This window comes from Leopardus geoffroyi, chromosome B2 (assembly GCF_018350155.1).
Source record: "Leopardus geoffroyi isolate Oge1 chromosome B2, O.geoffroyi_Oge1_pat1.0, whole genome shotgun sequence".
In the NCBI taxonomy this organism is placed as follows: domain Eukaryota; kingdom Metazoa; phylum Chordata; class Mammalia; order Carnivora; family Felidae; genus Leopardus; species Leopardus geoffroyi.
The window spans coordinates 33,555,022-33,579,177 of NC_059332.1; the positions used below are offsets into that span (position 1 = coordinate 33,555,022).

Sequence of the window (24,156 nt, forward strand, 5' to 3'; positions counted from 1 at the left end):
GTATTAAAGCTATGTAGAATAACACCTTGGAAAGGTACACAAGAGACCAACCAGTAATAGGTACTGTCTCTGGGAAGAGACACAAAATCTAGAATCAAAAAAAGACTTACCTTTCACTGAAAAACCTCTGGTACTGTTTGAATAATGATTTTTTTAGTAACAATGATTATTTTTCAATGTCTGTAGAATATTCAGCAGTAAAATAAAACAGAATGAACTTCCATCAATGATCCATGCTGCAATGTGGATAAACCTTGAAAACATTATGCTAATAAGGAAAAGAAGCCAGCCACAAAGGCCACATACTTCATGTTTACATTTACACGAAATATACAGAAAAAGCAAATTCAGAGAGACAGAAGTCAGAATGGTGGTTGCCTGGCACTGGGGATGACTGACCACAAATTGGCATAAATCTTTTTTTTTTTAATTATTTCTTTGATATACTTTTTCAATGTTGTATTTTTGACAGAGAGAGACACGAGGTGCAAATGGGGGAGTGGCAGAGAGAGAAAGAGAGAGAGAGAGAGAGAGAGGGAGGGAGACACAGAAGCTGAAGCAGGCTCCAGGCTCTGAGCTGTCAGCACACAGCCCGACACAGGGCTCAAACTCACAAACTGTGAGATCATGATTGGGCCGAAGTCGAACGCTTAACCAACTGAGCCACCCAGATGCCCCTCAAACTGGCATAAATCTTACTGGAGTGACAGAAATGTTCTAAAACTGGCTTGTGATGATGCTTATACAAATCTATAAATTTACAAAACTCACTGAATTTGTACACTTAAAATAGGTGAATTTTAGGATGTGTAAATTGTATTTCAATAAAGTTGTTACATTTTAAACACCAAAACAAGTAGCCACCACATAGCTGAAATCTGCTTTAAAAAATACTGTTTTTTAGTGAGGGAAAAAAAAAAGACAAAAAAAAAAAATTAATGACTGAAATCAAGATGATGGATACACAGTGTTCATTAGAACCTTTTTTTTTTTTTTAAATAAAAAGGTCTATAAAAAAATAGCCAGCACACACACATAAAACTTAAGATTTCACCAGCAAAGAAATGCAAACTAGAGCAACAAACATTTATCTATCAGATAAATCTATTCAGCAAAACTTAAAAATCAACATTCTAGAAAGCAAGTTTTCTAATGCTTAAACTGTTTGGATTATTAATTGTTATATCCTTCATGGAGGCAATCTGGCAATGTTCATGAACCTTCAAAAGGCCATACCTTTGACCTGGCAATTCCACTTCTAAGAATTTCTCCAAAATAAATACATGGGCTACATGTCACAGTTTTTTAAAATACTAAGAGAAAAGAAAATAATCAGGCAAATATGAAAAGATGTTTCTAATAGCAAAAAACAACAAAAACCAATAAATGGCTTCTCAACTGAAGTACAGAATACCCAAGTAATGGAACACTAGCAGCCATGAAAAGCAGACATGGAAAGATATCTACGTTTAGTGAAAAAGCAGGCTATAAAGCAATATGTCTTCCTTCAATATTTCTGAACTTGCTGATTTTTTGTATTCAGTATTACTACTTTTACAGTCAGGAAAAAAAACTCCACTTTCCAAAAAGGCAAACTTCCTTATTAAAAAAATGGACAAAGGGCATGTTCAGCCAATTCATAAAAGAAATACAGTGGACATTTAGGACATAAAAATACTCCTCAGAAATGACAAAATACAAATTAAAACAATATCACACTTTTTATCTACCAAACTGACAAAAGAAAAACATTTTTAATTGTAATATGCTGCATTGATGAGGTATTAAAGGAACAGCTACTCACGCAGTAGCTGGCAGAAATATAAATTAGTCTGACCTTTATGAGGGAGACAATTTAGCAATTAAATATTAAGAGCATTAAAAACCATGTTTATCTTTAGCCCAGCAATCTAATTCTATGAAAAAACTCTAAGGAAACAATTAAGGATGCAAGCAAAGATTTACTTACAAGAATTTCAATACTGAGTTTATAGTGACAAAAAAATAAAAATAACCTTGATATCCAACAAAAAAGGATTATTAAGTTATTTTATATACACTTAATACCATGAAGCCTTTAAAAGTATAGAATCATATTTATTAAAAATGAATAATTATCGTAAGAGATTTTTCAGTGAAAGATTACAAACTGTGTTTGTAGTGGTTTAAGAGTATCCACCAAAATTCACATCTACCCAGAACCTCAGAATGCAATCTGATTTGGAAATAGTCTTTGCAGATACAAGTAGTTCAGATGAGGTCAGATCAGGTTGGACCCTAAATCCAACTGACTGGGGATTGGGGAAATCTGGGGAGGAGGAAATCTGGAGACACAAGGAAGAAGGCCTTGTGACTATTGAGGCAGAGGTTGGAGTGATGTAGTACAAGCCAAGGAACACCAAGAAATGCCAAAAGAAGGGAGCCATCAAGAGCTAAAAAGAGTTAAGGGAGGATTCTTCTCTAGGAACCTTCAGAGCGAGCAGAGCCCTGCTGATGCTTTGATTTCAACTTCTAGCCTCCAGAACTGTAAGAGAATAACTTTTTGTTTTAAGCCACCCAGTTTGTGGTAATTTGTTATGGCAGCCCTAGAAACCCACCAAGTGTATAAAACACAGCAATCAGGAGCACAGACTCTAGTCCGAGACTACTTACATCTGAGTTCTATTTCCACCACTTATTACCCATGTAACTTTACGTAAGTTACTTAACCTTACTGAGCCTCTTTTCCTTTTCTGTAAAGTAAGAACAACTGTATTTATTTCCTAAAATTATTGTGAGCATTAAATTATGTAGTAATCACTTGGAACAGTACATGGAATACAGCAAATACTCCACTTTCATAAAGCAAACACAGGTACGCACACAAACACATGAAAGTATGTACTAGAAAAATACAGATGAACGGGTTAAAATTGTTTATCTCTGGCTCCTGTGAGTATGGCTTGTTTTTATCTTCTTTTTGCTTACTGGCACTTTCTAGCTTATCTGCAATGATTTAAGTCATAATAAAATTTTATATCATAATAAAAGTTATTATTTTTATTTTATTTATTATTTTTTTTCCAACGTTTATTTATTTTTGGGACAGAGAGAGACAGAGCATGAACGGGGGAGGGGCAGAGAGAGAGGGAGACACAGAATCGGAAACAGGCTCCAGGCTCCGAGCCATCAGCCCAGAGCCCGACGCGGGGCTCGAACTCACGGACCGCGAGATCGTGACCTGGCTGAAGTCGGACGCTTAACCGACTGCGCCACCCAGGCGCCCTAAAAGTTATTATTTTTAAATTAAAAAAATTTTTAAACACAGTTGGTTCCCAGTTATATAGCTGTATGCAAAACCCCATCCCTCAGCCAATGATTTCTACTGTCCCAAAGTCCGTTATCAAAGTTTTTTTTTAGTTAAAAAGAAAAATTTACTTCAGAAAATAAATCCTGACCAGAGAGCATTTTAGAAGCACACTGTGTATCATTCAATCAATCGAGTAGTAGGCTGTTGATCCATAATAGGCTGTGAATCACTGACCTCAAGCACAATAATTCAAGTGTGAACCCTTGGAAATACTTCATAGAGCCATGGTTCACACATAAGAAGACACAACTGTTCATTTTTTAAAGTGAGTCTTTTAAAATCCAGTACATAGTCAATTCAGTGGGGCTGAGTTCCAGATTTGGAATTAACTGCTCCTCTCCAAAGACATACATTAACTCTGGCAAATCATGAGAAAACCACTCACAAAATCAATTACCCTTACAAGTGAAAAATGTATCAGTTTCATCTGCACAAGGTAATTCAGTAAGAGTTAAACCTCTTCAGTAAGTTTCAGTCTTGTGTTTTGGGTCCCTTATGTTTAGTCAGCTAAGCATCCAACTCTTGATTTCGGCTCAGGTCATGATCTCAGAGTTCCAGGAGTTCAAGCCCCACATCAGGCTCCACACTAATGGTGTGGAGCCTGCTTGGGATTCTCTCTCTCCCTTTCTCTATCTTTCTCTCTCAAAATAAATAAATTTTAAAAAAACCTTATAAAATATGTTCTCTGAAAATATCTCATAAGCAAATTCAGATGGATTCACTAGTTTACTTAACACATTTTGCTCTTAATACAGCAAAACAAGTTTTAACAATTACATGTAATTACTGGATGAGAGTTGGTTGCTCAATACAGTGAAAGAATTCTACTGTACTTGAAGAGATCAAATCTGAAGAGATAAAATCTACCACTACGCTATTATTTAGTAAAATATAGATCTATTTGATCATCCTATCCAAATATCTTGACAACTACTTCAGTACAAGGGCTGTGGTACCCACTACTGTGGATAGGAAGAACAATTATTCAAATTGCAGTACCACTGCTGTTTAAAAAATACACACACACACACACACACAGAAAATTCTGTAAGTATACATACACATGCAAAATTCTGCAGGCATGGAAATTTTCTAAAAGGTACAGAAAAATAGATAGTAGTGGCTACATCTGGAAAGAACACATTTTTGCTTCTCACTTTTAGTCCAGAGGTTGCAAATTAGTGGTCCAAGGAACACATCCTACCTATAGATGAGCTTCATGTGGTCCATACAGTGTTTTAAAATTACTTGAAATTGTTTTCATGCTTATTTATTTTTGAGAGACAAAGAGACAGAGAGTGGGGTAGGGGCAGAGAGACGGGGAGACACAGAGTCGAAGCAGGCTCCAGGCTTCAAGCTGTCAGCACAGAGCTGACACAGGGCTTGAACTCACAAACTGCAAGATCATGACCTGAGCCAAAATCGGACACTTAACCGACTGAGCCCCAAGGCACCCCAAGATGGGGCCAACCTTTAGAGGGCTCAAGTTGCTTCCAGAAACAATATTCTTGCCGTTAACTTAAATTTTAATTTCTTTCATGGCACATATATTGACAACATTTACATCTCATGGCAAACTGAATCTACAAAAAAGCCTGAAAAAGAGCTTAGATTATAGGAGTTGTTTCTTCTAACAGCACTGGACCACAAAGTCTCCTTAAAAATGAAGTCTTTAGTCCATCTACTCTCACACCTTACTGAATCCGATGTTTAGGGAGAACCAAAGGCTGTTAGGGTATATCTTCCTCTCCAGGGTATGTATCGTATGTGATCAATGTTATCAAAAAAGCAATGTTCAGAGAAGACGGCACTACTACGAACAATTAGTGTCCCAATTTCAAAAAAACAATAGGATTTCATGAGGCATAAGAAAGGGAAGAACAACATTCCAGGCAGAAGAAAAAAGTTTAAAATTGGGAAAGCAAAAGTATATGTGGGAAATGAGCAGCAGACCAGCCTGAATGGAGCAGAGAGAAGCAAGGTATCCAGCATAAAGGTATGCAGGAAAGGTAGAGACAGATAAACCAGGACCAATCTTTGGAAGGCCCTGAATGTCAAGCTAAAGCCCTGTTCTTTATGTGGTACATAACAAGGGCATTATTAAAGGTTTCTGACCAAAAAAAAAATGGTCCAGATCAAAGCTGTGATTTAGAAAGATTGGTCTGGTAGTGGTATGTCCACAAAATGGATTGGAAGGAAGAGAGCCAGATGTAGAAAAACAATTTGGAGAGTATTCCTGTTAGGGTAGTGGTGCAGGGAATGGAAAACAAGAGTTGGAAAGTGCACTGTAGAGTGGAAATGAACAGGGTTTGGCAAGTGATTTGAAGTGTCCAGGAAAGAGAGGGCATTGGATAGAACTCAGTTCAAGCCTAATGTCTGGGAGACCAATGGAGCTATTAACAGGGAAAAATCAGAGAGAATGGCTGGTAAGATGGGGAAAAGGATAAACTGATCTTGTAAATACACAATTAGGGGCACCTGGGTAGCTCAGTCGGTTAGGCATCTGACTCTTGATTTGGGTTCAGGTCATGATCTTCCGGTTCGTGGATCAAGCCCTGTGTTAGGCTCTGTGCTGACAGTGCAGAACCTGCTTGGTATTCTCTCTCTCCCTCTCTCTCTGCCCCTCCCCTGCTTATGCTCTATCTCTCTCTCAAAAATAAATAAATTAATTGATACACATTTAATTTTGGTTCCTAATAGAACACCCCTAATATTTTCCCCCATTAGGAAAACTTGCACACTTTCCTGGCCCAATTTTTAGGGGTGTTCTGAAGAAAATATGTATTTAATACAAGTAAAGGATATATTTAATGCAGTCAATGAGAAGTCAGTCCCAGAGCATGTGACATGATCAAAACTAAGCTCCACAGGATTAAGTTGGACTCCTACCTCATACCATATGCAAAAATTAACTCAAAATGGATCAGTGACCTAAGTTTAAGAAGTGAAACCATAAAACTCTTAGAAGAAAACATACAGGTAAATCTTCATGACCTTGGATTATTAGATATAACGTCAAAAGCACAAGCAACAACAAAAAATTAGATAAGCTGGGCCTGATCAAAATAAAAACCTGTACACTGAAGAACATTATCAAAAAAATAAATAAATAAAAAGACAACCTATAGAATGGAGAATAATGTTTGCAAATTACATATCTGATAAGGGTCTAGTATCCAGAATATATAACTCTTACAACTGAACAAAAAAGACAATCCAACTAAAAAAAAAGTTAAAGGACTTGAATAAACACTTCTCCAGGAAAGTATGCACTGACCAAGAAGCATAGAAAAAGACATTCAATATCATTAGTAATTAGAGAAACACAAATCAAAATCACAGTGAGGTACCACTTCATACCCATAAGAATGGCTGTAATTAAAAAAAGGAAAATAACAAGTGGTTGGCAAGGTATGAAGAAACTGGGACAGACCCTTGTTCATTGCTAGGAGGATTATAAAATAATCCAGCCGCTGTGGAAAACAGTTTGGTGGTTCCTGAAAAAGTTACACATTCAACTCCTAGGTATATAACCAAAAGAAGTAAAAACAGGTATTCAAACAAATACATGTACACATATTTTCATAGCAGCACTATACACAATAGCCAGAAGTTGGAAATGGCTTAAATGTCCATCAAGAGGATGGACAAATGGATAAATTGTGGTATACACATACTTTGTTGAAACATTATTCAACCATAGTATTGACACATGCTATACAACATGGATGAAGCCTGAAAGACACTAGACACAAATGGACACGAATATTGTACGACTCCATTCATATGAAATATTCAGAATAGGTACATCCATAGAAAAAGAATTCAGATTGGTAGTTGTCAAAGGCAAAGGGTGAAAATGGACCTGGGTGGTTGCCAGGGCTTGGGTTTCCAGGGAATGAGGAACAACTGCTTAACGGGTGTAGGGTTTCCTTTTGGGGTGATGAAAATGTTTCAGCTCGATATATATGGTAGTTGTACAACACTAGGAATACACTAAATGCCACTGAATTGTTCACTTTCTCATGGTTTAACTTCATGTCGATTTCACCTCAATTTTTTAAAAATCAGCAATATTCCAAGCCAAAAATAAAAATAAGCTCCATGTCTTGTTACTCCTGATCCCATTAACCGCATTATAGCCAAGCCAATATTCTAGATGGTTCTGCTCCACTTGCTCCTTCCTGGTTTCACTCAGGAAACATCCTCTACCTATATTACACTACTTTCTCATCAGTTCAAATCGCCTAATCATTTCAAAACTTCTAAGAAAGCAGTCTGCCCATAGCAGTCATTCCATCTTTGTGAATCATTCCTTCTACTTGACTCAGTCCATTCCTACCTGTTCTGAAATTCAGCTAATTCAGTACTGACATATGAATGTTTCCTCATTATTCCGAAACTTTTCTCTCATCATTTCAGGCATGTTCTTTTCCTATCAGAACACAAAGTATAATACAGGCTGTTTTCTGCTTCTGTATTACAGTATCTGCTATCCAAAATACATTTATTTAAATATTGTCTGGTTGATAGTTTTTGGTGTTATGCGCTACACAAATTTTGTGTGGAAGGAGTGGGAAGACAAGAAATGGTGAAGAAACCATCTCCACCCATCCTAACTACAATGGAGATTAGTTTTCACTTCATCTGTGATCAGAAATACAAGGCCCATAGCAATACTGTTTATAAAGACTTCCTGCAGGACAACAATATACTTTTTACTGTGCTCCTTTTAAAACTAAAATGAATCTAAATGCTCTATTTATAAACTTTGTTTTTTATACCCAGAGTCCAAAACTTCTATGTGCCACTCAAAAAAGACAGAAAAAAGTGGAGAAGAATATCCAAAGAACTCTTAACCTTCTTAAAAATGTTACAGACTGTACAACACTCTATCACTGAGTGTTATGCAATCCTTCCCTACCCTCTTCCTAAAACTGCTGCTTGGCACACATTCTTTTCAAGGAACCCAGTACTAACATCATGATTTATGTTACAGAAGTCTGGCTGCCAGGCTTTTCCTAGACTCATACACATAAACCAGAGAGTGGATCAGAAACTCATTTACCGTGCAAGTGACTGAAAAAATGGATTAAGACCAGGCAGGGGAGGTACTATGAAATACAAGGTACAACTGATTTTTACATCTAGATCCTGATTTCACTTCATCAGTTATACCTTTATTTTATCCAGTGGGGTGCCTCTGACAATGCTGACAAAGTCAGCAGGACATGAGTGTACAAAAATGTTTTTCCAAGTTGCTTTTCTAGAACACATCTGTTCCATCCACTGTGGGCACATGTAGTGTTCCAAAAAATGTATATTACTTCCTGAAGACACCAAGAGGTAAGCTAGAACGCTGCAACACCACAACTGCAAAGGGCCAGCCAAATAAGTAATCAACAGTGTCTATATGCTAGTCAACTATTATTTATACTTATAACTGAGAAATAAGGCCAATAGTGACTCCTAAGTTAATGCCCTCTAAAAATCTAGAAGTGTTAAAAAATAAAATCTATAAGTGTTACTTGCCTCTTGTCACAAATGCTAAAGAACAAAACTCACTTTAAAAACATAAGAGACAAATGATTTTGAGGACCAGAAGAGAATTTGAAATCTTACATAACACTAAACTGTACACTTAAAATTGGTTAAAATGGTATATGTTTTATGTTAAATTTTCTAAAAATCATATGTAAATTCTCCTATGAATCATGTCAGTTTCCCCTGGAAAAAAGATAAGTCTATTAGACTACATTAAAGGATGAGAAACCATTAAGTTGAATGTGTTTAAATTATAAATAGTGAAAAAATTTTAGTGATTTCAATCAACAGAAACTTTCTGACCTCTTAAGGAAGGTGTTTATTAGTCTCCATCTCCAAGGAGGGCATAAGCAATGAAAAAGTTTAAACTGTGGTAAGTAAGAGAGATTTAGTTTTGACATAATTCTAACTAGAAAAGTAATTAAACACTGTAATAAGGTACCATGCAAATCTCTGCCCTCAGGGATGCAAAAATAAACTGTCTTGGAAGGATTATATGCAATTCTTCAGGAAAAACTGGAATGAACTGGAGAATCTCTTAAGCCAACTTCCAGTTTTAGAATTCCAGGTTCTATACTCACTGTCCAATAGTGTCTCTGCAAGACATTCCACCTATAGAAGTTATACTAATCTACAAATCATTTCAGTTGGCTTAGCATACTGGGTTTTTTTTTTTTTTATCACACCACTTATTCACTTTCTGTACTTACTGAGGAACTGAATATTGGCTACTTTTATTAAGTATCCCAGCAGCATGGCTGCCAACTCAGGTATAAACACTACAAAAAGCTTAAGCTGGGGGCGCCTGGGTGGCTCAGTCGGTTGGGCATCGACTTCGGCTCAGGTCATGATCTCACGGTCCGTGAGTTCGAGCCCCGCATCGGGCTCTGGGCTGACAGCTCAGAGCCTGGAGCCTGCTTCAGATTCTGTGTCTCCCTCTCTCTCTGCCCCTCCCCTGCTCATGCTCTGTCTCTCTCTGTCTCAAAAATAAATAAATGTTAAAAAATAATAATAATAATTAAAAAAAAAAAAAAGCTTAAGCTGAAACAATACTTCATTCCAAATTAAAAATTAGAAATATCTACAAAATGCACAATGAACTAAAGACTAGAGGAAAAAAATCTTTTATAGGGTAGATAATTGACAAGGCCAAAACATTCAACTTAGTTTTTTGACAGCTTCTTAAAAAGCTAATACTTACTTTTGAAAATAAAAGCAAAGTCTTTCCAACTTGAGTTTCATTTTAGAAAACTCATGGCCTTCGTTTTAAAATAATGATTTTTAATTTACCATAGTATTTTCTAGCAGTCATCAAACAACCGAATGGTGGTTATTTATTACAACCAATAGCAGGCACTTAAGAAGTCACAGTAAAGTTAATCATCTCAAATTCAACAGGTTAATCACAGCAATTTGAGAGATTTTCCCATCCTATATTATAGGACCATCTCAACAAAGTTAGACATTAAATGACATTTAAAAACAATACATTTCTAGACCACATATTTCTTAAACAACATAGACAAATGTTTTGACCAAGTACACATGCATGACTATATTTATTTTAACTAGATTGTATTAATCAAGATGAGCATTTGTTTAAAACAAAAATCTAATGAACTTAACCAGGTCAAAATAGAAATCAAAATATAATACTGGGGCTAACTACTTTCAATAGAAAAAAAAGAATAGTAAGCCTTACTTCCTTCAATTCACAAAAAATTTTTCATTTCATAATCAAAGACAAAGAATATGACTTTTACAACCAGAAAATAAGGTGGCTTAAAGCTGAGTTACCACTTAATTGCCTGCATTCCTAAGAAGCTACTAACTTCTAACTGCTTTAAAACCTGAATACATCTGGGGCGCCTGGGTGGCTCAGTTGGTTGGGCGTCAGACCACAGCTCAGGTCATGATCTCTCAGTCCACGGGATTGAGCCCTGCACTGGGCTCTGTGCTGACTGCCCAGAGCCTGGAGCCTGCTCCAGATTCTGGGTCTCACTCTCTCTCCACCCTCACCCGCTCATACTCTCTCAATCTCTCTCTCAAAAATAAATAAACATTAAAAAATTAAAAAAAGAAAAAAAAAACCTGAATACATCTTTTAATGGCTCACTACTTTGCTCAGAAATGTACCACACCTTGTTTCATACAGAGATGCTACATCATTGGAATACATGCTACTCTGTGCCATTGAGCTTAATAATTTTTTATAAGAAATTCAAATAAAATTTTTATAACGCAACTATAATTTTTAAGTTATTTTTTTCTTACCCACACTGGGCCTCACCTTTCACAAAACCTAAAAACAAACAATCTTAGATGTTAAACACACACACCTCAAACACATAAAATTCATTACACTGGTTTTGTAGCCACAATAATTATACTAATAAATACTGACTCTAAAGAACTAAAAACTTATTAGGGCAGGGTTTAAATGGTACGACTCACAAGGGGGTGGGGAGAAATAATGATCCTCCCCTACCAAACTGGCAGCAACAATATGCCAAGTTTCCTATGCTGAACTAGTGTAAACAAGGAAGAAAAAGAGCTGGGGGTGGGAAGCTGGCAGGCAAGAGACCAACCCTCGTCAAGATATAGCTTTACTTCTAAATTTCACTAGGGTAATACCTGTTCTCAGTGTTTTCTTTTCTTTTTTTTTTTTTTTTAATTTTTTTTTTCAACGTTTATTTATTTTTTGGGACAGAGAGACAGAGCATGAACGGGGGAGGGGCAGAGAGAGAGGGAGACACAGAATCGGAAACAGGCTCCAGACTCTGAGCCATCAGCCCAGAGCGTGATGCGGGGCTCGAACTCACGGACCGCAAGATCGTGACCTGGCTGAAGCTGGATGCTTAACCGACTGCGCCACCCAGGCGCCCCTCTCAGTGTTTTCAATAACCTCATCAAGGACTATTTAAACACCATAAGTTGGTGTTCAGAAAACTACTGCAGGCTGTAGTCCCTCTCTTCCCAGACGTAAAAAGATATAAGTGGGGATCATAAATGCTTCTTTAATTATAAAGACTATCTCTCGCATTCAATGCCTCAAAAAGTTTTCTAAACATCTAGCAATTCGATCCCACTCTTGCTGTAACAATCAAGTTTAAAGATAAAATAGTAAGACCCACCAATGATGCTACACAGAAAAAAAATTCACACATCATCTTTGGTGTGACCATAGCTACAAGGAAGACGAGCACCATTCCAGACAGGACTAGATGAGAAATGGGATAAAGACTAAGCTTACAGCCTCTTTTTTCTGGCATTGCCTGAGGCATTCAGTGGACATGGAATAAAGGGGAAGCTGGTTGTATAAGTGATGCCAAGAGAAACAAGATTCCACATGTCAGGGGACTGAATGCCCAAACACAGAGAGCAAAGGGCACTCATCCCATGGCTTTCTGACCAAAGAAAAATGAGTTGTTTCACCTGAAATCTTTTCAGAAGAAGTCTAATGGTCTGTACTTTACCACTCACCCTAAGTGAGTGAATTCAACAACCCCTCCTCAGAGAACAAGGAGAGAGCCTTGCTTATCAAAAATAGCGAGGGCTACATCCAAAGCCAAGAAACACTCCTTTTGGTCTAAGCGGCATGGTCTTCTGCCCCAATTCTACAAGGAGACTCCAAGCCAAAAAACCTGGTTCCTAGTTTTCCTAAGCCAAGTTCTCCATTTTCCCAAACAACCCAGTCTTATTTCAGATAAGCCCCTCTCCATTCTAGCATTCTGGAATCCAGGGCTCCAGTTCTCTCAGAAAGTTCCCTCCTCCAAGATAATCTCCTTTCCTTCACTTTTCCTAAGGCTTTCCCAGACCCTGCCCCCAAGCACTCCCGGTCCTCCGTTAGATCTACTAGCAGATCCCACTCCTCCCTGGCACAACTCTTCGGAAAGTCAGCTCTCTTACCGTACTCACTTGTCCTTCCCCAAAATATGTTTCCTTTTTCCCTGTCTTCGAATGAAGAAACACAACACACGCGCGCGCGCATAGTATCTGTTCTCATCTCCTAACTCCCAAGTCTCTCCAGTGCCCTACGTTCTTCCAGAACACCTAATTCTCTCCCGGAGTTTCCTCTCATCCCTGTCTTCCTCGACCCTAACTCCATACCCCAGGCTTTCCCCCCACTCCCCAAATTCAGATTTCCTGTGCTGTGTACTCTTCACCAACACCACAGCCCTCCTGCTCACAGGTCCACCCCTATGGTCTCGATACTCAAGTCTTTCTCCTCTTCCCATGTTCTTTGGCCCCTAATTCTCCGGAGAACCTCGGGAAGCCCTCCCCAGTCTCCCTTCCGCCCTCCTGCACTCCGTGGCCCCCCACTCCCCTCGTACGTCCTCTCTACTCTTGCTCAGCCCCCAAATTTCTCCCATGTCCCTGAGGCTCCCCCACTCTCCCTCCACGCCCCGGGAAGAGGGTGCCCCTCAGCACCCGCCCGCCCGGCCCGCCCTGCCGCTGGGCTCGGGTGTCCCTTCCCTTCCCCGCGGGCCCCAGTGCTGGCGCGATGGGGCCGGCTCACCAGTTGGTCATATCCAGGAAGAAGGCGCAGCCGGCCGGGTTGAGCTGGAAGCCGAGCAGTCGCTGGAACTCAGAGATGAGCACGTCCTTGTCGGTGGTGCCCAAGCAGCTGAACTTCTGCATCAGCTCAGGGTCCAGGTCCACGTCCATGCCCTCCATGGCTGGGGCCGGACACCCGCTTCCCCGCCTCCTCACAACCGAGCCGCCGCCGCCGCCGCCGCGCCGCCGGGCCCGGGGACCGGGAGGGGGCTCGCTGCTAGCTGGCGCCGCGACCCCGCTCCTTTAAGGTAGGCCCCGGGCCTCTCACCGCCTCATAGGGATAAACTCACTCAGCCACTCACTCACTCTCTCGCTCCCCCCCCTCCCACCCCCCCCAGCGCCGCCGCCTGCGCCGCCGCCGCCTCTCGCTTCTCTGCCGCCTCCGCCTCCTCCCGCGCCGCGCCCACTGCGCAAGCGCCGCCCGCCTGGGCCCCGCCCCTTCCTCTCCCGGAGTCCCGCCCCTCAGTGGCGTCACAACCTCGTGACGTCTCCCGCGTGACCTCACCGAGGTGGAGCGAGGGGGCGGGGAGTGGCAAAGAGGAAAGGGACCGCTCGGCGGCTGAGGGTGACTCCTGGCCTGACCTTCTCCTCTCTCCGCCCCCACTTTCAAGGGGAGGAGTTAAAGTCCCGGGTTTGGGGAGAAGCTCCGGGATCTTGGTCTACCGCAACTCCACCATTTTGCAGGTGAGGAAACAAGTTCGGGAGAAGAGACCATGGCAAGGTCGAGTACCAAAGTGCAGGCAGGACGCAGTCCTCTCGGCCAGGGCTTTGCCCCTTGTCCTGGAAGGGCTTGTTTGCACAAGTTTTAAGAGCTGTTTTTCCAGGTCGATAAGTGCCGTGAACGCTTGGTTTCCAGCCATCCTCGGCGATGGTTACTACAATTTGTTAGTGCCGTTTCTGTTATGCAACAGCAGTGTCAAGTCTCGGAAGTTAAGGAGGCCTCGATACAAACATCAATCAGAAGTCCAGACAGCAACATACATATCCTCCCACCCACTCTGTCAAGACCAGCCCTCTCAAAACAAAGGTTAAGTAAGTCACGAGGATTTGGCATGCCTTGTTCTGTTTTTAAAATAGGAAGCAAAATACTGCTGTAAATTTGGTACACCTGCCTGGTGAAGGCCCCATTTCGAGATCAAAGAATGAGAAAGGCAGCGTAGGGACCATTTTGTCTACCCCCTTGCATTCCCGTTTGCTCAACACCGCCACATCCAAAGAGGAAAAGATGAGGAAGAAATGGTCTTCTGCCTTCAAGTAGCTCCCTGCTTTACTAAAAAGGAAAGTGAGATCCGGAAAGCTTATATGTCTTGTCCAAAAATACAGAGCAGCCAAACTAAAACCCAGCTTTCAGTTTCCTAATGGGTTATGTTTTCCATAACAATTTCAACAACACAGCACTAGAATAAGTGAACCGTAGTGTCTGGGTTGCTAGGAGGTTTTACAAAGGGACAGTATTCTCTTTCTGTTAGTAAAATAAAATATCTTTAAAAGCCTGGGTTCTGGGTCACACACATTTAGGATTCTCATTCTGCCAGTTATTGGTAATCATAGTGCCTGCCCAGATAGGACTGCTGTAGGAATTAAATGAGATAAAAAATATAAACTCAAGACAGTGCCTGTTCCATAAAAAACACTTCAGGAAGTGATAACTAGTGTTGTGGCCATAAACATAAGACGACTCTGGAAATAGACAATGATACAAGTAGCCCAGGATATTTCTTTACCTGACTCCCCTTCTACTTCATTTCCCTTCCTTGTTCTCTATTACAATATGAAATATATGCCCTTTCTCTTTTCCTACTAAGGGACCACCCTTCTCCAGTGATATATTATGGGAGATAACTTTAACTGCAGATAGTTACAATACTTACAAACTCATATAATAGTTCTGAACTTTTTTTATAAGAAACTGTTCTTAGGCCTTTAAGACCTGAGCAGAACTTAAATCATTGCCAAGGCCTAATTTTTGGGTGACCACAATGTTGGAATATGTTACTAATATTGAGGAAAATTCTATTTCAGGGGTGAACACATATTGTCCCAATCTTATGGATGGTGGAATGGGAACACAGATTATAAAAATCCCAGTATTAGAACTGAAAGAAATCTAAGACTGCCTAGCCCAACCTCCCCATTTTACAGATGAAGAAACTGAAACCAAGAGGGGGGAACTGATTTACCCAAGATTACACAACTAGTAAGGGGTGTTCAAACTCCCAATCTAGCACTGTACCCACTATATCCTACTACAATTCCTTTTATACTTTGAGTTCAGTTTGGCCTTACATACAAAATAATCAGAAATTGATATTACTCTATTAACTAAAACTAAGTGTCTTAACTTGCAATATCCATGGATTAATGTTGTGTTGACCTAGGACCCAAAAGAAGAAAATGTTATTTTGTTATAAACCTGACAACTCCATTAGAATGCTGACCCAAGAGGGGCGCCTGGGTGGCTTGGTCAGTTAAGCGTCCGACTTCGGCTCAGGTCATGATCTCACCTTCCGTGAGTTCGAGCCCCGCGTCGGGCTCTGTGCTGACAGCTCAGAGCCCGGAGCCTGTTTCAGATTCTCTTTCTCTCTCTCTCTCTGCTCCTCCCCTGTTCATGCTCTGTCTCTCTCTGTCTCAAAAATAAATAAAAACATTAAAAAAATTAAAAAAAAATACATAACAAAATTCACCATCTTAACTATTTTTAAATGTTTATTTATTTTGAGAGAGAGAGAGAGATCACGTGAGAGGGGCAGAGAGGGATAGAAAGAATCCCAAGCAGGCTCCACACTGACACAGGGCTCAATCTCACAAACCATGAGATATTGACCTGAGCCAAAATCAAGAGTCAGACACTCAACTGACTGGGTCACCTAGGCACTCCACTGTCTTAACTATTTTTAAGTGTGCAGTTTGGTAGTGTTAAGCATATTCACATTGTTGTGTAGCTAATCTCTAGAAGTTTTTCATCTTATAAAACTGGAACTCTGTACCCATTAAACAACAACTCCCCTTTCCCTCTCCCCCCAGCTCCTGGCACCCACATTTCTACTTTCTGTTTCTATGATTTTGACTATTTTATTTGATTAAAAAAATTTTTTTATGTTTATTTTTGAGAAAGAGAGAGCACAAGCAGGGGAGGGGCAAAGAGAGAGGAAGACAGAATCTGAAGTAGGCTCCAGGTTCTGAGCTGTTAGCACAGAGCCTGATGCAGTGCTTGAACCCACAAACCGTGAGATCATGACCTGAGTGGAAACCAAGAGTCAGACACTCAACCGACTGAGCCATCCAGGCACCCTTCTATGAATTTGACTATTTTAGATACTTCATATAAGTGGAATCATACAATATTTATCTCTTTGTGATGCACAAAAGTTTTAAGTTTGATGTAGTCATATTTGCCTATTTTTGTTCTTGTTGCCTGTGTTTTTGGTGTCAGATCCAAAAAATCATTGCCCAGTCCAAAGTCATGAAGTTTTTTCCCCGTGTTTTCTCCTAGGACTTTTATAGTTTGGGTTTTACATTTAGGTCTTTAATCCATTTTGAGTTATTTTTCATATATGTTGTAAGTTAAGATACAACTCCATTCTTTTGTGTGCATTTGGGAGTCTTTAACAGCTACAAGGCCCAGGCTCCTTTTTACTGCCTCCTGTTTGTTCTGATCACAGAAATATACCTAGAAGTGAATCCAGGTAAAGGGAATAAAATTAAAATCTAAGGTGTACTTGAGGGGGAATTTTCTCTGGGAAGTGAATGGGTGAGGTTCAAGAGCAGCCTACTACAGTGAGCAGTACCTCTGCTCTGAACATCCACCTGGAGCATGATAGGAAAGAACCAGATCCCACACATTTGGGGTTTTTCGACTTCCTCTACCCTATTTCCCTACTCGAGAGACAAAAAATAAAAAATAAAAAATAAAACAAAACAAACAAACAAAAAAAAAAAACAGGAGGCACCAACCTATTACACTATCTTTTCTTCAGGACAGAGCATCTGATGTCCTGGGTCTTTTTTCCTACTGTGGTGAATGGGACAATGCAAAAGAAAACCTGATTGTCTTGATCTCATGTCCCCCCGTCTGTCGACCTAGATACATCCAGAAGTAGTCCATTCTTTTCTCCTTGTCCTCCTCCTCCTTCTTCTCCACCTCCTCTCTCCTCCTCCTCCTCCTCCTCCTCCTCCTCCTCCTCCTCCCCCCCTCCTCTCCCCCCTCCTCCTCCTCCTCTTCTTCTTCTTCTTCTTCTTCTTCTTCTTCTTCTTCTTCTTCTTTTTCTCCTTCCTTCTTCCTTCTTTTCTTGACCACTTCAGCTTACCAGAGTCAAAACATCATCTAAGTAAATGCCAACTCCTTATCTCTTCCTCATGTAAAAAAAACAAAACAAAAAAAACCCCACAAAACTACAAACACTTCACAACCCCTTTGGTTTTACTATAATTACTCTTTCTCCAGTGGGTTCACAGTATGTAAAGCATCTTGCCATCTGCATCCACAGTAGTGGTAAGAAAGAAAAAGGGAGGGGCGCCTGGGTGGCGCAGTCGGTTAAACGTCCGACTTCAGCCAGGTCATGATCTCGCGGTCCGTGAGTTCGAGCCCCGCGTCGGGCTCTGGGCTGATGGCTCAGAGCCTGGAGCCTGTTTCCGATTCTGTGTCTCCCTCTCTCTCTGCCCCTCCCCCGTTCATGCTCTGTCTCTCTCTGTCCCAAAAATAAATAAACGTTGAAAAAAAAAAAAAAAAAAGAAAGAAAAAGGGGAAGAGGGGAACAAAAATTTAATGCAACTCTACAATATGCCAAATGTCCAGTACTTTAAAATTTTTTTAATGTTTATCTTTATTTTTGAGACAGAGAGAGACAGAGCATGAGCAGGGGAGAGGCAGAGAGAGAGGGAGACACAGAATCAGAAGCAGGCTCCAGGCTCTGAGCTGTCAGCACAGAGCCCAACGCAGGGCTCGAACTCACAAACTGCGAGATCATGACCTGAGCCTAAGTTGGATGCTCAACTGACTGAGCCACCCAGGTGCCCCCAAATGTCCAGTACTTTAGTACTTAGACTCATTTAATTCTCACAGCCCAATGAGATCAATATTATTATTATTATTCCCCTTTTGCAGATAAAGAAATAGTGAGAGTTTAAATAATGCCTCCAAGGAGACACGGATGTTGAGACAGCCAGGACTTAAGCCCAAGGCTCTGAAAGAAACCTGTGCCCTCCACTTTACTCCAGATTTCTTTCACTTCTAAGGAGTTTACCTTTTCACCATGGTCAGGCTGGTTGTGTGTCTATGGAGCTGTCATTACTTCCTCTTACTGTGTTTCTTTGAAAATTTCTAGGATACTGCCAGAAAAGATCGGGGTAATAAATACTAACATTAATCCTAATATCTTCAATTTACATAATAACGCTTTATAATTTCTCAACATATCCATCCATTCTCTCATGTCATTCTCACGAAAAACAGGTTGTATTAGTTTATTTTTTAGTAGCTTCATTATTTTGCAGAGACTCATACATGCTTATTGCAAATAAAATTAAGCAATATAGAAAATTATAAAGAAAAATTTTAAAAACACCCTAAATCTCACTACCCAGAGATAACCATTATTAGTATTTTAGTAAATATATCTTTCATATAACTGTCCACTTGTATAATTTGCCTCAATGATCTCTTACCACAGTTGCCTCTTAGCCTGCTTTTTTCATTCATAGTATGTTGAAAACAGCTTTCCACATCAACAAATATACAGATACATCATTTTTAATGGCTATAGAGTATTCGTATTTAGGAATGTATTTTACTTGACCAGTCTCCTACTGATGGACTCTGAGACTACTTCCAATTTTTTATCATTGTAATAAATTGTTAGCCCCCACTTAAAGATTAGGGAACTGAAGCTCTGAGAAGCTATAGGACCCCTTTTTCAAAATCCAGGTCTGGGGCCCCTGGGTGGCTCAGTCGTTATAAGTGTCTGACTCGATTTCAGCTCAGGTCATGATCTCACGGTTAGTGAGTTCAAGCCCCATATCGGGCTCTGCACTGACAGTATGGCGCCTGTTTGGGATTCTCTCTATCCCTCTCTCTCCTCTGCCCCTGTCTTGCTCTCTGGATCCCTCTCAAAATAAACTTAAAAAAAAAAAAAAAAAAACCTTTCTATTATGGAAAATTTTCAACATACACTAGAGAGAATGGTGTACTCAACTCCCATTCACCCAAGATCTAACTTTGACAATGATCAACATTTTGCCATGCTATTTTCACCTTTTTCCTGTGAGTATGTATGTGTGTGTGTGTGTGTGTGTGCGTGTGCATGCACACGCACGCTGTAGTATTTGAAAGCAAGTCGCAGACACCATATGATTCCACCTGTAAATACTTCTGGATACTGTGTCTTTAACGGACAGGGATTGTGAAGAAAGAATGAAAAAAACACAATACTATTATCACAATTAATAGAATTAATAGGAATTTTTTAATATTATCTAATACTTATTTCATATTCAGTTTTCTTAAATTGTCTCTAAGATATTTTTTTTCCAATACAGTGTGGATCCAAAGAGGTCCACACATTACATTTGGGGATACGCCTTTCAAAGCCCTTTAAGTCTTAACAATCCTCCACCCCCACTCTTTAATATAATTGTTTGTAGAAACCAGATTGATAGCGGCTTGATTTCTAGTACTCAAATAATGTAAACAACCTAAATATGTTTATAAACAGGAAAATAGCTAAACAAATTCTGTTATATCTATACAATGGAATACTACTCAGCAATCAAAAGCAGAACTGTTGATCGTACAACATGGATGAATCTTGAAAATATTGTATTGAGCAAAAGAGGCCAGACGCAAAGGAATACAAACTGCATATCTTACTTCTATGAAGTCCATTAGGCAAAAGTAAGCTATAGCATTAGAAGGTGACCAATGAGGCCTAGGGCTGCAGGGAAACTCGCATGGATGGTGAGGAACTGACTGGGAAGTGGCACGAAGGGACTTTTTGGGTTGGATTGATGGAATTGTTCTATATTTTATTTGTGGTGATGTTTACAGGAGTGTATCCATTTGTCAAAAGTCATCAAATGGTACACTTTCAATGGGTGAATTTTATTGTATGTAAATTATACCTCAATAAAGCTTTTTTTCCTTTTTTAAATATTCTTTTTAATGTTTATTTTTGAGAGAGAGCGAGACAGAGAGACAGAGTGTGAGCAGAGGAGGGGCAGAGAGAGAGGGAGACACAGAATGCGAAGCAGGCTCCAGGCTCTGAGCTGTCAGCCAGAGCCCGACGCGGGGCTTGAGCTCACGAACTGTGAGATCATGACCTGAGCCCAAGTCAGATGCTTAATGGATGAACCCCCCCAGGCACCTCATAAAGTTTTTTTCTTTAAAACTGACCCTCTGATTTTGTTTCCATGCCAGTGTACAGCATGTGGTAACGATAAACATTTGGCATAAGTAATAAGTGACTGTCAGTGAATGAATGACTCTATTTGCCACTTAAAAGAAGAGAATGAAAGACACTTATTTGTTACTTTCACACTAGCAGAAATTTTCTTTTTTCTTTTTAATTTTTTTTAATGTTTATTTATTTTTGTGACAGAAAGAGGCAGAGCATGAACGGGGGAGGGTCAGAGCGATAGGGAGACACAGAATCCGAAACAGGCTCCAGGCCCTGAGCTGTCAGCCCAGAGCCCAATGCAGGGCTCGAACCCACAGACCATGAGATCATGACCTGAGCTGAAGTCAGAGGCTTAACCAGCTGAGCCACTCAGGCGCCCCCTGGGATTTTCTACTTATCAGGTGAATAAATTGTCTTCATGGACTTGACCCTGAAGTGATGAGCCCCTGCTCAGCCATAGGTGCCTGTAGGTGTTGCCTCTTTGGGCGGCCAGACAGTAGCCCTAGACAGTAGGGTCCTCAGCAGTCGGCCCGCCACAGGCATCTGGGTAGGGGTGAGACCTCAGGGCCACAGCCCTCCCCTCAGCTTACAGGAGGGCCACATGTGTGAAGCGCCAGCCACGCCACCACACATGCAAGAGCTGAAGGGTTCCATGAGAAAGAAACCTTGTGTTAAAAATAAACTTCCAAGGAGAAAAATAAAAGCTGTTTCCTGAAGCTGAGCAAAGGTGAGCAATTCCTGGAAAGTTAAATGCCTCAAAAGCTAATTTGAGTTTCAGAGGGCCGTGGTAGTAACTCCAGGGTGAGAGTATCTCAAGGGCTTAGAATTTTCAGAGGCAATAGAATTTTCTGGCCTCCTTCAGTCCGTCTTCTGCCCACTTCTTGCAGAACCTCAGGGACCACTTTCAAGACAATCTCAGTTTCTACAGAAAAGAGGAAATTAAATGAAATTTCAGGTGCTTAGTTGGTTAGGAATGTCAGAGGTGCTTGCTTGGAAAAGAGCAAAATACAACAAAACTGAAATCCCTAAAGAATAATAATCTCTATATAAATAAATGTTTGTGACTGATCATGGCAGCCAAAGCAAAATGTTTGCTTTCTCTGCAACAGCATGATGTGTGTGTATGTGTGTGCGTGTGTGTGTCTGTGTGTGTGTGTGTGTGTGCATGTGTGTGTGTGTGTGTGAGAGAGAGAGAGAGAGAGAGAGATTGAGAAAGTAAAGATTTCATTTCTTACCAGACCTCATATGACCAAAAGGTAATAAAGTCCATAACCAACAAACTCCCAACCTTCCCCTGTGTGTATTGTTTTTTAATGCTTATTATTATTATTTTGCTTATTATTTGTTTTTTATTGCTTTTTTTTTTTTTTTTTTTTTTTTTTTTTTAGAAAGAGAGAGAGAGCATGAGCACAGGAGGGGCAGGGAGAGGGGGGAACAGAGGATCCGAAGCAGGCAACACGCTGACAGCGGTGAGCCTGCTGTGGGGCTTGAACACATGAACCATGAGATCATGACCTGAGCCCAAGTTGGATGCCCAACTGACTGAGCCACCCAGGCGCCCCTCCCCTGCGTGTATTCTTTTTTTTTTTTTTTTTTTTTTTTTTTTTTCCAACGTTTATTTATTTTTGGGACAGAGAGAGACAGAGCATGAACAGGGGAGGGGCAGAGAGAGAGGGAGACACAGAATCGGAAACAGGCTCCAGGCTCTGAGCCATCAGCCCAGAGCCTGACGCGGGGCTCGAACTCACGGACCGCGAGATCGTGACCTGGCTGAAGTCGGACGCTTAACCGACTGCGCCACCCAGGCGCCCCTCCTGCGTGTATTCTTAAGCCAGTGATTCTGTGTGTAATTTCCTGCACTACTTGTATCAGAGTCACTCGGAGGGGAGGGTGACTCTTAAAAATGTCCATTCCTGGGTCCCAGGAACCTAGATCCTGAGTCATTGTGACTGGGATGGAGCCCAGGAATCACCGGGTGATTCTTAGGTACACTAAAACTTGAACATTGTTACTTTAAACAGTTAATTGTTCATTGATAGTTTGCTCAGTAATTCAACCTGATTATACCTTCAAAAATTGAACTGTATTCTCACTGGTACATTTGAATTACATCTGTTACAAGAAAAGCAACTATGAATCAGTGAAGAAATAAACCCCTCCAAAAACACTGGATGGTTGAGAATGTAAATCCACTGCAACTTTTGTGAGATTGGTTGCAATATGTACCAAAATCCTTACAAATGCTTTGACCCAGATTTTCCGTTCCTAGTCAGGTATCTTATGAAAATAATTTAATAAGTGAGCTGAGAAACATGTACAAGAATGTTTATTTTGCCATTGTTCATAATAGCGAAATATTAGAAACCAACTAAATGTCCAACAAAAGATTAGTTTAAAAAGTTATGGTAGCATCATATAATAAATCCAGATTAATATTTATTGACATGGAAACATGTTTACAATACCTTATTGTTCAAGAGAAAAAGAAGATTACGAAAATTTCATCACATTTCATTTTTATACAAAATTTAAAAATTTGGCAGATAAGAAACAAAACGTTAAGAGTAATTGCATTTTTCTTCTTTGTAACTTTTCTAAATTGTTTTCAAATAAGTTTTATTTTACCTTATTTTATAGAGAGACCAGGAACTGGGGAGAGAGGCAGAGGGAGAGAGAGAGAGAGAGGGAGGGAGAATCTTAAGCAGGTTTCACACTCAGCATGGAGCCTGATGGGGGGCTTGATCCCACAACCCTGGGATCACAACCAGAGCCAAAATCAAGAATTGGATGCTCAACCGAGCTGCCTGGGTGCCCCAAAATAAGATACATTATTCTTAAAAAAAATTTTTTTTTTCAACGTTTATTTATTTTTGGGACAGAGAGAGACAGAGCATGAACGGGGGAGGGGCAGAGAGAGAGGGAGACACAGAATCGGAAACAGGCTCCAGGCTCTAGGCCATCAGCCCAGAGCCCGACGCGGGGCTGGAACTCACGGACCGCGAGATCGTGACCCGGCTGAAGTCGGACGCTTAACCGACTGCGCCACCCAGGCGCCCCAAAGATACATTATTCTTAATGCGCAAAAAGTAATAAGGCTGTATTCATTTCATTTTGGGGAGGGGGAGTGGGGGAGACACTGTGTGAGAGAGTGTATGTGTGTGGGGGGAGGGACAGAAGAAGAGAGAATCTTTTTTTTTTTTTTAGTTTATTTATTTTGAGAGCGAGAGAGGGAGAGAGAGAGAGAGAGAGAGAGAATCTCAAGCAGGCTCTATGCGCTCATTGGAGAGCCAGACTTGGGCTTGATCTCATGAACCT

General features: G+C 40.4%; 1 protein-coding gene across 2 annotated transcripts in view; it reads right to left on the reverse strand.

Annotated features, from left to right (window-relative positions):
- Positions 1 to 13,812, reverse strand: part of ILRUN (inflammation and lipid regulator with UBA-like and NBR1-like domains) — a 96,960-nt gene extending 83,148 nt beyond the window's left edge. Inside the window, exon 1 of one of the 2 annotated variants that reach the window (XM_045497972.1) lies at positions 13,413 to 13,812. In XM_045497972.1, the coding sequence (XP_045353928.1) occupies positions 13,413 to 13,570 (158 nt within the window). In that variant the 5' untranslated portion in view covers positions 13,571 to 13,812. The remainder of the gene's footprint in view (positions 1 to 13,412) is intronic. The other variant, XM_045497970.1, reaches the window with a different exon arrangement.
- Positions 13,813 to 24,156: the final 10,344 nt, after the last annotated feature.